We start from the raw sequence: 11,985 nt of genomic DNA on the forward strand, positions 1-11,985 counted from the left end.
TCTAGCACAGTTCAATCTTTCCTCCACAAATCTGCACACATTGAAGTCCCCTCCTATGACCCATAAGTCAAACCACAATCCCCTGATAGATGCTAACTCAAGCCAAAGATCCTCCCTTTTTGGATTGGTATGAGGACCATAAACACCAGTAAAAACCCATTTGAAGTCCTCAACAAGACTTTCAAATCTACATGATAAAGAAACGGCTCCTGCTTCAAAATCAACACATTTCCAAGCTCTTTTGTCCCACATTATTAATATCCCTCCTTTGGTACCAATTGCTTTGACTTCTGCCCAAGAGATCCATCTGTTTCCCCAGATTTGTCTGATTAGAGATGGATTCCATGTCTCTATTTTGGTTTCCTATAGACAGATAATATCAACTCCCCACTTGTGAATAAGAGATTTCAAAGTGCTTCTCTTGTCTTTATTATTGAGACCCTGCACATTCCAACTGAGTGTTTTAACTCTCATCTGGAATGAGCCTTGTGAGACCTGCCCCTTTCTTTCTTCCCACTCCCGTCATGGAGACCCCAATCCAATCTTTTAAGTTCAGTAACTGCTTTGCTTTTCCCTTTCTTTAATTCCCCTGTTTTATTTTTTTGCTCAAGAATCTGTGCTTTCCTTCTTTCCTCCATTCTCAGAATAATACCCAGAAGTTCATGCTCAAAACTAACAACATTCACCCCCAACACTTTGCAAGCCTTCATCATTGTCAACTTAGTCCATTTTGAGGTTTCCACCACATCAGGGATATCAACAGTTTGAATTTGAGGATCATGCCTAGGCAAAGGAAGAAAACTGTTGAAGGACTGAGATGAGATACCAGAGTTAGATTCATCTGGAGCTGATAGTACTGAGAATATCGGTTTAGGTATATGAGAGTCCATCGAGTGTCCTGCATGGTCTGCTTCATCATCTGCTTCAGGCTCAGAGAATGTCCCCTCCACGAGTTCTAAATCCCTGAGACTGGATGCTTGAATTTCTAGTTCAAAAGGATCAAATGAGGATGAAGCATTCAAGGAAAATGAAGCTCTGAAGCAGCATGGGTCCAGCTTTGATACAGATGATCTCCACACTTGCTTATTTTTGTGTTGCTTGAAGTGTTTGCTTGAAGTGTTTGCTTGTAAGTGGGCCTATAGTGTAGTATCAACTGTTCAAAGCTAATGAAGTTCTCCCTTTGTAGTGTTTCTTACTGGCCTGATTATTAGATGAGAATAAGGCTGGCCCATTTGTGTTTAAATCTTTCGAATTCCTTCTTTTCTCCACAGGTTCTCCCACATGTGTGTCACGTGAATCATTAATGGTATTACCACGTGGAACTGAAAACGAATTTGACCCCATCTTATTACCATCCTCAGGCAAACCAGTCGAAGGGCCAGCAGGTAAAGGAATAGACCGGATTTCCGAAATTATTGGCAGTTCGAAAATCCTATCGTCAAATACAAAATTCAAACTTGCCGGAAACTTCATGACTGATTTTTTGACACAGATACGAGCCCAGATCAGGTGGGTTCTGTTCTTCGTATCTTCATCAACACCGATAAAACCCCCACAACGAGCCCCTATATGTTCAAAAGTGTCCATTGACCAAGCATTGAGGGGGATTCCAAAAACTTTCAACCAGATGTTTTCCGAGCGGTTACCAGATTGCAATGAGATAGTGTCATGCGACCACCAAGATAAAGAGAGATGTCTTCCGTTCCAGAACCAATTCCCTGTCTTTACCCTTATTGCCTCTTGCCTGGAAGGAAGCTCAAAGAGGAACCGATTGTGGTCTAAAGGTATGACTTTGATGCTAGCAGTAACTCTCCATCTATTAATGAAGCATTTCTGAATAGTGTCGGGATTGGGACTGTGATGAAATGGATCATTGAAGGTGCCAACCAAGCTTCTGTGCAGAGGATGCTTTTCATTCAATTCTCCTTTGTTCGTTCCTTGACTTATTTCTGGCCACCTCTCAATGCTAGCAGCTGCACGATAAGATTTTGTCAATGGGGGAGGAGGGAGCAGTGGCTCTGTTTTGCTGAATTCCCCCAGAAATCGAAGGATTTTTCATCGCACTATCTGCTGCTTTAGATGAACCATGCCAAACCTCTATCCGAACAAATCTACCAAAAACATTGAAATTTTGATAGACTCTGAAAAGATTGTGTTGTTGCTTCCTACCCCACCTTCTATATAATCGTCCGGTACCTTTTGATGCTTGAATAAGTGCTTCGCACACCCATCTCAGGTTCTGAATATCCATGTTGATCTTGCTTGTTGCTTGTGTATCTCTTGCCCCTTTCTATTAACGAAAACCAGTTGTAATATTTGTCCCCCGTATTCCTGAGTTCAAAGGATTTATCCCCACTGATGAAAAAAAGGTTAGAACCCTGCATGTTTTTAAGGAGAAGAGCTTCACTGAAGAGGCAGCTGATGGAATTTTATGCTGATTGGGGTGTTTGCCGGCACTGACAGAGGTCAGTGGTGATGTTACCGGCTTGGACAGATGTCGCCGGTGGTTTTTTCCGGTAATGACAGAGGTCACCGGCGTTTTTCGGTCACTGACAGAGTCGCCGGCGTATTTCCGGCACTGTTTGAGTCGCCGGTGATGATTCCGGCACTGACAGAGGGTCGCCAGAGTAGAGAAGAAGATCTGAAAAGATTTTGGTGGAGAGAGAAAACGAAAAAGGACGACAGGGAAGTAGTCAGTGGAGGCTATGGAGGAGAGAGAAAGCTGGATTCATGTTGGAGAGAGGGTTGCGGTAGTGGTTTGAGGAGAGAGAGTCGGATCTGGGTCTATTACCGCTTACCTCGGGATCTGTGCCTGGGAGCATATTTTTAAAAATTATATATGGCTTTGGTGTTTAGAGATTATCCCCTTGTGCTAATGCAAACAAGTCTTTTTATTTTTTTGAAACTGGTAACTATTGTATATATATATATATATAAGCGGGCAACACAGTACATGGGTTGTACTGAAACCATATTTACAATTGTACTTCAGAAGCTAAACTGATCTACCTCATATTGAATCTAGCACATCAATTATGGTAGCAGTATCATCTGAAAATATCTGTTTACACCAAAAACTTAATAGCAAAAGACAATTCAGTTTGATCTTCTGCATGCTATTCTCTATATTTTTAAAACATCTTGAATTCCTCTCCTTCCAGATTGTCCACCAGATGCAAGCAGGGACAATTCTCCATCTACTTCTGTTCTTTGCCGTAGACCCTGCTTCCTCCCAACTCTGTAAAGCTTCTGTAATCTTTCCAGGCATGATCCAGGATATGCCTTTAAGATTAAAGAAAATTCTCCACAGCTGTCCAGTCACTTCGCAATGTAGGAATAGATGGTTAACTGTCTCTGCTTTATCTCCACACAAAAAACATTTGGGACACAATGTTATCTGTCTTTTCATTAAATTTTCCTTGGTGAGGACAGCTTCCTTTGCCAAGAGCCACAAAAAACAAGCCACTTTGTGTGGGATGTTAGTTCTCCAAATATGTTTCCAAGGCCAATTATCAATCTGCTGATTAGACCGATTCATCAACCTATATGCTGCATAGACCTTGAAATCACCACTGTTGTTACCTTGCCATCTCAATACATCTTCACCTGCCTGTACACCACTGAATTGTGCAAGTATGCTGTAAAATTCAGTTACTCTGTCCATCTCCCAATCATTGAGTAATCTTCTGAAAGTTATATCCCAACCTTGAGGTGTCCACATTTCTGCTATAGTCTTCTGTTGGTGAAGCACGAGATTGAATATGTCGGGGAAGTGTACTTTAAGAATCCCTATTTCATGCCAGTTGTCCTCCCAGAAGCTAGTTTTGTTACCGTCCAGGACTTTGATCTTCGTTTTGCTTTTCAGTTCACTCCAAAAGGTCCTGATAGACCTCCATAAACCAACCCCATATGGTGTATCAACCTCCTTGGTCATCCATTTGTCTTCCTTCTCATATTTGGTATTTATAACTTTACCCCATAGAGTCTGATTCTCATTGGTAAGTCTCCACAACCATTTCATCTTCAGTGCTTTATTGTGAATCTTCAAATTCCTGATTCCCAGACCTCCATATTTCTTTCCAAAAGTAAGAGCTTCCCATTTGACTAGATGATACCCTTTCTTTTCTTTGTTACCTTGCCATAGGAATGCTCTCCTGATTCTGTCCAGCCTTTTAATGACCCCTGCTGGGATTGGAAACAAAGACATCATATATGTAGGAAGAGCATCTAAGACTGAGTGAATGAGCGTCAACCTACCCCCAAAGATAAGTATTGAGTCTTCCATCTAGCCAGTTTCTTCTCACATTTTTCAATAACACTGTCCCAAATTCCTATGGATTTAGATTTTGCTCCCAGTGGCATTCCTAGATAAGTAGTTGGTAAAGCGCCAACTTCTCCACTTAGAATTGCATTTAGTTGTGCCATCTCTGTGACCTCATTGATGGGGAATAACAGGCTTTTCCTCCAGTTAATGTGTAAACCAGAAACACCTTCAAATAAGACTAAGATCACCCTCAAGTATCTCAACTGATCTTCTTGTGCGTCACAAAAAATGAGTGTGTCATCAGCATACTGGAGATGTGTCACTTCCATGCTGCCCCTATCACCTGTAGCCACTGCAAAACCTTGAATCCACCCATTTAAACTAGCAGTTTTTATCATATTATTGAGGCCTTCCATAACCAGAAGGAACAAAAAAGGAGACAGAGGATCTCCTTGCCTGAGACCTCTTTGTGATCCAAAAAAACCAGCAGGAGAACCATTAATAAGAATTGAGAAATTGACAGTTGTGATGCAGTGCTTGATCCACTGAATCCATTTATGTCCGAAGCCCATCCTTTCTAATAATTTTAGTAGAAAAACCCAATTAACATGATCATATGCTTTCTCAATGTCTAACTTGCATAGAATTCCGGGTTTTTGTTGCTTAAGTCTAGAATCCACAGCTTCATTTGCCACTAGCACAGCATCCATGATTTGTCTTCCTTTGATAAATGCCATTTGTTGAGAATCTACCAGCTTTGTCATTACCCCTTTCAATCTTTCTGTCAACACTTTGGAAATTAGCTTGTAGAAACTACCTATCAAACTGATAGGCCTGAAATCCCTCAGTTCCTTTGCCCCTTTCTTCTTAGGAATCAATGCAATGAAAGTAGCATTGAAACTTCTTTCAAAGACTTCTTGATCATGGAAATTCTGCATAGCATTCATTATATCATGTTTCACCACTTCCCAGCATTTGATGAAAAAGCCCATGGTGAATCCATCTGGTCCAGGGGCTTTATCGGCTGCGCACAACTTCAAACATTTCAGTACTTCTTCTTCCTCAAATCTGCCTTGTAAAAGATCCCTCTCTTCCTCTGAGATGACAGGGCATCTTTCAAAATGACAAGAAGGCCTCCATTCTTCAGTTTCTGTATAAAGCTGCTGATAAAAGTCAATGATTTCCCCTTTGATTCTGACAGGATCCTCACTTAACTCTCCTTGAACTAGCAATTGATCAATGTTGTTGTACCTCTTGTGAGCATTAGCCATTTTGTGAAAGAACTTAGTGTTCTTATCACCTTCTTTTAGCCATAAGGTCCTAGACTTCTGTCTCCATGAAATCTCTTCGTTCTTGACAAGTTCCTCATACTCCATATAAATTGCAGTCTTCTTTGCTATTTCCTCCCCAGTTAAAGGTCTGTCACCAAGTACCGAATCCAGGTCTGCCATCTGCCCCAACAATTTCTTTCTTTGAGAGTTCAGGTTTCCTTGCTCACTCTTGCTCCATTCCTTTAGCTTTGTTTTAAGAGCTTTCAGTTTGCAAGCAAGAATGTAGTCAGGTCTCCCAATAAAATTAAAAGAACTCCACCAGACATTAACTCTATCAGTAAAACCTTCCAATCCCAACCACCAATTTTCAAACTTGAAATAATTTTTGTTCTGAACCCAAGTACCACATTGTAATGCTACTGGAAAGTGATCAGAAATTAGCCTCTGGAGAAGGGATTGTTTGATATTATTGAAGCTGTCATCCCATTCTTTAGAAATAAGGATTCTGTCAATTCTTGAAGCTATATCATGATTATCCCCTTTGAAACAAGTGAAATTTCCACCCTCAAGTTGGGTATCAATTAGGTTCATATCTTCTATAAAATCAGAGAATTCCACCATACCCCTTGTTCTTGTATTACAATTTCTCCTTTCTGAGCTAAATCTAGTGACATTAAAGTCACCGCAAACAGCCCATGGCCCTTCTATCAGTCCCCTTACAGACCCAATCTCATCCCACACTATCCTCCTTTCTAAGTAGGAGTTAGGTGCATATACCCCAGTAATATGACAAGAAAAATCCTGCAATTGTGCCTCAAATTTACAAGTCAAAGTATAGGCACCAATTTCAAGCACTTCCCCCTTCCAAACCCTACTGTCCCACGCCAACAAAATACCCCCTCTTGTACCACTAGCCTCCAACCAAGCAAACCTCATCCACCTGCCACCCCATATCTCCTTAACCTCCTCTATAAAATTCCCCTCTAGTTTAGTTTCCTGGATACAAACGATATCTGCATTCCAGTCTAGTACTAAACTTTTCACCATTGTTCTTTTAACCTTTTTGTTCAATCCCCTAACATTCCATGATACCAGTTTGAAATTCATGGATCAACATTAGTCGAACTCCTCCCCTTATTCCTTTTACCATTGCTTTTGTATTTGACATCAAAGGTGATTAGGCCTTTCAATTCCTGGGCACCTTTGAATCTTGTCTTCTTGCATTCGAAATCTGACACCATCCTTCTAGCTTGTCGACTACTATCGATTTGCTTTAAAAGTTCCAGAGCCTCCTCTTCGTGCCCCTCCAATTCCCCCCCAAGAATTTTGCTTATCTTGATCATGTTTTGATGTACCCAAACTGTTGCCTCCATCTCTTTTTCAAGAAAGGATTGTTGTTGTTGAATGAGCAAAGGTTCAGCCTCTTCAATTTCCCAGTTATCTCTCAGAATAAGTGAATTCTCCCCTGCCTGAAACGTCTCGCTATCTTCGCCAATTTTGTCTTCAACATCCTTCTCGTAGATTGTTGCTTCTCCAAACCCTTCTTGTTGTCTGAGCTCCCCAATTTCCATCCCCTTTGTGTTCGTGGCCATCTCTATAGAAGAAATAGCGACTCTGTCACCCTGTGTGTTTGCATGCGTGGAAGACTGTTCTAGAAGAGAGATATCCAGTGCTACGGTCCTTCTGTCATCTGCTTTTTCTTCCCATTGAGAATGTTGAATGCCATTAAAAATTAAAAGCCCAGCTAAATCAGGCCCATCTTCTCCTTTTGTAATATTCACAGACTTGGGCTGTGTGGGGAGGCCCAATTTTACAGTTTCATTTAAAATTCTCACAAGCTGGTCACGTGCTACTGCTACATCAGAACCTCCAGCTATTTGACAACTGCACACCACGTGCTTTCCCCAGTTCAAATCCCTAAAATTCTGGGATTCTCTTCTGTTACAAGTCAGGTTCTCTTTTGTCCAGCGGTCACTACTGCAAGTTGCAACCTTGGCTGTCTCTTCTGCAATCTCTTCTCTGACAACTCCGGTGGTGGCTTCCGGAAAAGCTACCTTCTTGCTTCTTGTTTTTGTAAATATGGTTTCAGTACAACCTATGTACTGTTTTGCTCAAATAAAAACAAGAAGCAAGCTGATTGTGAATTTTTTTTTTTGGCAGCAGAAGTTGTACAAAGTCTTCTTTTTAATTTTATGAACCATACCGTATTTCTGATAATTAAATAAGAACTGTTATAATTGGTGTAATGTCCAATTGATAGTCATGAAGATACGCCCAATCACAAATAAATCGAAACAAAACACAAGACTGCAATCAGTAATGAACTCCCAAAAACACACAAAAAGAGGAAATCTGTTTTCAATACACCCACCAATAACCGTCCCCCCTCCTTTCGTTCACGTTGATATTTTAGGCAACACAGAACATATCCCAGCTACAGCTTCACACCAAAAGAATTTAATGACAAACCCAGTAATTAAAAACCATTGCTCAGATATACTGTTCCCAAAAGTATGAGTACCACCAAATATTATCAGCCTCTTTGGATAAAGACAGTTCGTTAGGAAGAAAAGATTGCAGAATGAAGGAAAAACTTGCCTATTCCCTCAAGTTCGGTTCGAGATATATAGTGGTTAATAGTGAGGCAATCTACTATTACAGCATCTAGACAAAATCTTCGATGAACAGTTTGACTAAAAGGTTAATTTGAGATTACAGAAAAACTTCGCATTCCATCTGCTATAAGGTCACAATGGTATGCTGAAATTAGAACTGTCTGATAGACACTACTCTCCTGGATAGTGGAGATCCCAGATAATCATTCCAAGTTCAAAGAACAAAAGGAATAGGAAAGTATGAGATACAAACCTTGTTTTCAAAAACCTCCAACAGATCATGATTAACCTCGTTGGCATAACAGTTAGCAGTGAAAGGAATGAATCCAAGCAGACAAAAAAGCCAACATCAATAAGCTGCAAAAGCAATAGTCTTGTCATCTATGCAGCTAAGCCAACATGATAGTTTCTGAGACAAGACCATATCCAAGAAGAACTACAAAGAACAAGAAATAGACCTCCTAGCCTGCAGTTAGATTGGGAAAGAATCGGGAAGCAAGAACGAAAAGACCCTATTTGCATTATCAGGCTCTAGGGGTAGATAAATAACAGAGGAACAAAAGATGCAAGTCAAGCAGTGAACAACAGGCAACTGAGAGCAATTAAAGAGTGCGTACTCAACATATAATTTGAGAATGTTTCATAATAAAGTATTATACCAGCTCACATCGCCATGGTAAACGGAATATGGTATCATAAACTCTATCCCGCTCTTTCTCATTGCCAGGGGGAATCGTACTCCTTAACGAATTACCAGCATACATCTCTTCCATGAAGCACTTCACTGGTGACTTGTCCACAGGAAATATTTCTAACAAAATAACAAACTAAAGTGAGAGGAAAGAAAGGATACATGGGAAGTTGTCTTCTATAACTAAAACAAATTAGAAGCAAAATTCAATTTAGAGATAAATGCTAACCTGCGCAGTGGACCCACCAAGCAACAAGAGGAATTTATTGTTGTCTTATATTTAGGACAAAGTCAAATGGTAAATAACTGTCATGATACATTTAAAGTACAATGACGCTGTTGCTCAAGATAAAAAGAGAAGTGAAGATTAAGGACGCCCCATTCAAGCTCGCTTTAGAAGTAGAATTTCTCAATTCAAGTACTAATCACCATCGTTTCACTACATGTGTATTTATCAAAAGATTACAGCATTAAAGTACAAATGAGCATATTGATTGCCTTTGTTCCCTTGCGCACCACGGATAATACTGGATTCTCATAGGTGCTCATGACATACCAATGCCATAATTTGGTGATATCTAAGGGATTTCCCTCCAACTTAGTTTTAATATCTCTGCTAAGGTTCATTAGCATTCTCCTTCCCCAGGAAAATAAAATAGAAAGGAGAAAGTCTTGAATCTAGCAAAGCTAGAACCTTCCATGTCTACACTTGTAGAAGCAAATGGAACAAATAATGAGACATTGAAAGAACCTACAAGTTTTGCTTCTCTCGTGAATATGGATCCTCATTCATTTTAAGGTAAAGCCCCAAAAAACGATAGCACGGATGTAAAAAGGTTTCATAGTTATTTACTGGATAGTAGGCCTGTGATAACTAGCTTTTTTAGGGGATTAGCCATATTCTATCAGTTCCTAACTTCATAAGATTTACATTATTCACTTTTCCAATTTCATAAATATGTAGTCCCTCCACTCCATTTAGTTGACCTACTTTGAATTTTAGTCCTTCCCAAAATTATGGCATCTTCCCCTGAAAAGGCAATTTAGAGTATTTCTAGTTTGAAGTGATACATTTATACTCTTTTAGCATCTTCCGACATCATTTCACAATATATATCAGCCACAAATATAAATCATATTTTTGGATAATCGTGGTGTTCGGGCCAGCTTGCACGCATGTCGACTAATTTCACAGAACACCTGTCACCTCCCACCAACAACAGGTACTGGGTAACTTTGTCCACCAATGCTAGGATAGATGGGAAGAAATCACCTAGTGCTAGGATTTGAACCTGAAATCTCATGATTCTCAACCCACTTCATTGACCACTAGACCACACCCTTAGGTGCCAAATATAAATCATTCAAACACATTCATGCAGAAAGGGAGGGAAGGAGCTAAAGATGTCCCCAAATCGCCATATATTGTTAATACTTGAGTGAAAACACGCTTGGGGTCGTTTGATAGCTGGTTAGACTTATGCAAGTATTAGTAATACAGGGATTAGTTATGAGGGAATCTATGTATTATTTTATGCAAAGATTGCAGAGTTTTAGTTATTCCACCTTCTATCCTACATAAATAATACATAGATTCCCTCATAACTTATACATGTATTAGTTATGCACGTTTTTAAATTGCAAAGCAAGGTTTTTAAATTGCAAAGCAAGGTTTTTAAATTGCAAAGCAAACACCATCTGATATTGGCAAATGGCAGGAACTGGAAAACATTTAGAAAAGCATAAGAGAAAATAGAACAAGGTAAATACTTACGATTGGGATCTTGAGCCATCAATCTTTTCCAATCTAAAGAGACTTCCTTCTCCAAAGTCCTCACTGGAAACCCATTATCCATATTCAAATCTCTGGAATTGGACCTTGATTCCAATTCCTTAACAGGTGTTTCACTTCCTCTCTCAACACTCTCTTCATTGAGCATAACAACATTTCTCTGTCTCAATTCCCCAAAGGGAAGTCCAGTAACTGAATTGCTGTGATGCATCGGGGGCGTATCATGTTCCTCAGTTAACACAACAGTACTAGTGCTGCTCTGAGCAAAACTGTAACAGTAACCGTTTAATTCGGAATGCTCTTCCGTGATTGTGTTGTGCTTCTTCTTTTTCTTCTTCTTCTTCCGGCGATTCGCGGTAGGGCTTGTTGTGGCGTCATCGATAGGAGAAGGATCGGAATTTGATCGGAGGCAAGTCGTGTAGTTATGATCGTCATCGTCTAGGATGGAAGTAGAGAGAATATCAAATGAGAACTTGCGTCCACTTGATCTCAACGCTGCCATTGATCAAAGATTCAACCTATGCCGATGTTGGCGGTTCATGGAGGTTGCTCATCGGCTGTTACACGGAGGTGACTGATTTTGGGGATCTCTGTGTGGGTTGGGCTTTTCACTGCCAGGTTTTTTTTTTTTTTGGTGCTCAAGTACACACACAGCCGTTTTGACGGGGTGATTTATTTTCTTCCCTTGTTTCTAAAAGATATTCATTTTTAAATATTTGTGCGAAAATATCTTTTTTGTTATAAATATTATTATAATATTGTGATGTCTATCTTTAGGAGGAATTTTAGGGTTTGCTAGGGTTTGTGACTTTGGCACCAAGTCAATTCTCTCCTATAAATAGAGAGGTTCTCTTCATTGTATTTAATCCTTAACAAGAGAAATAAGAACTCTCCCCTCTTCTCTCTTTCTCTACAATTATTCTTGTTCTTTACTTTATTATTTTATAACACGTTATCAGCACGAGATTCTAACCAACTGAGTTAACAATCTCCAAACATGGAACTTGACACCCGGACAAAACCTCTTCGTTGTTTAAATTGCCCAGGTTTGATTATTTCAAACTAAATACGACATCAAGGTAAGTGATTTCTTCTATTAATTTGGCAGTACATAATTCATTACTATATGATTACCGAGTGATATATTTATAATTCTATTGCAAACGTTGTTCTCTGAATACTGATGAGATTTGTAGCTATGATAAACTATATTATGTGGCAGGCATACATGCAGGTGTTGGTTTCCTTTGGCAATTTTAGTGTATTTTTTTGGTAGTGTTTCTTTTCAATTCCCAAGTTTAATATGATACTAACTATTCTTGGTCTTCTTTAAGATATTGCCTTTGAGTAAC

The 11,985-nt window shown here is 39.6% G+C and overlaps 1 protein-coding gene across 2 annotated transcripts in view; it reads right to left on the reverse strand.

The window, feature by feature from the left end:
- Positions 1–11,313, reverse strand: part of LOC132054215 (protein POLLEN DEFECTIVE IN GUIDANCE 1) — a 29,376-nt gene extending 18,063 nt beyond the window's left edge. Inside the window, exons 1-3 of one of the 2 annotated variants that reach the window (XM_059446268.1) lie at positions 10,616–11,313; positions 8,810–8,961; positions 8,404–8,507 (exon numbers count right to left, since the gene is read on the reverse strand). In XM_059446268.1, coding sequence (XP_059302251.1) covers positions 8,404–8,507; positions 8,810–8,961; positions 10,616–11,135 — 776 coding nt within the window. In that variant the 5' untranslated portion in view covers positions 11,136–11,313. The remainder of the gene's footprint in view (positions 1–8,403; positions 8,508–8,809; positions 8,962–10,615) is intronic. The other variant, XM_059446262.1, reaches the window with a different exon arrangement.
- Between the last annotated feature and the right edge of the window lie 672 nt (positions 11,314–11,985).

Source organism: Lycium ferocissimum, chromosome 1, assembly GCF_029784015.1.
Source record: "Lycium ferocissimum isolate CSIRO_LF1 chromosome 1, AGI_CSIRO_Lferr_CH_V1, whole genome shotgun sequence".
NCBI classification, from domain to species: Eukaryota; Viridiplantae; Streptophyta; class Magnoliopsida; order Solanales; family Solanaceae; genus Lycium; species Lycium ferocissimum.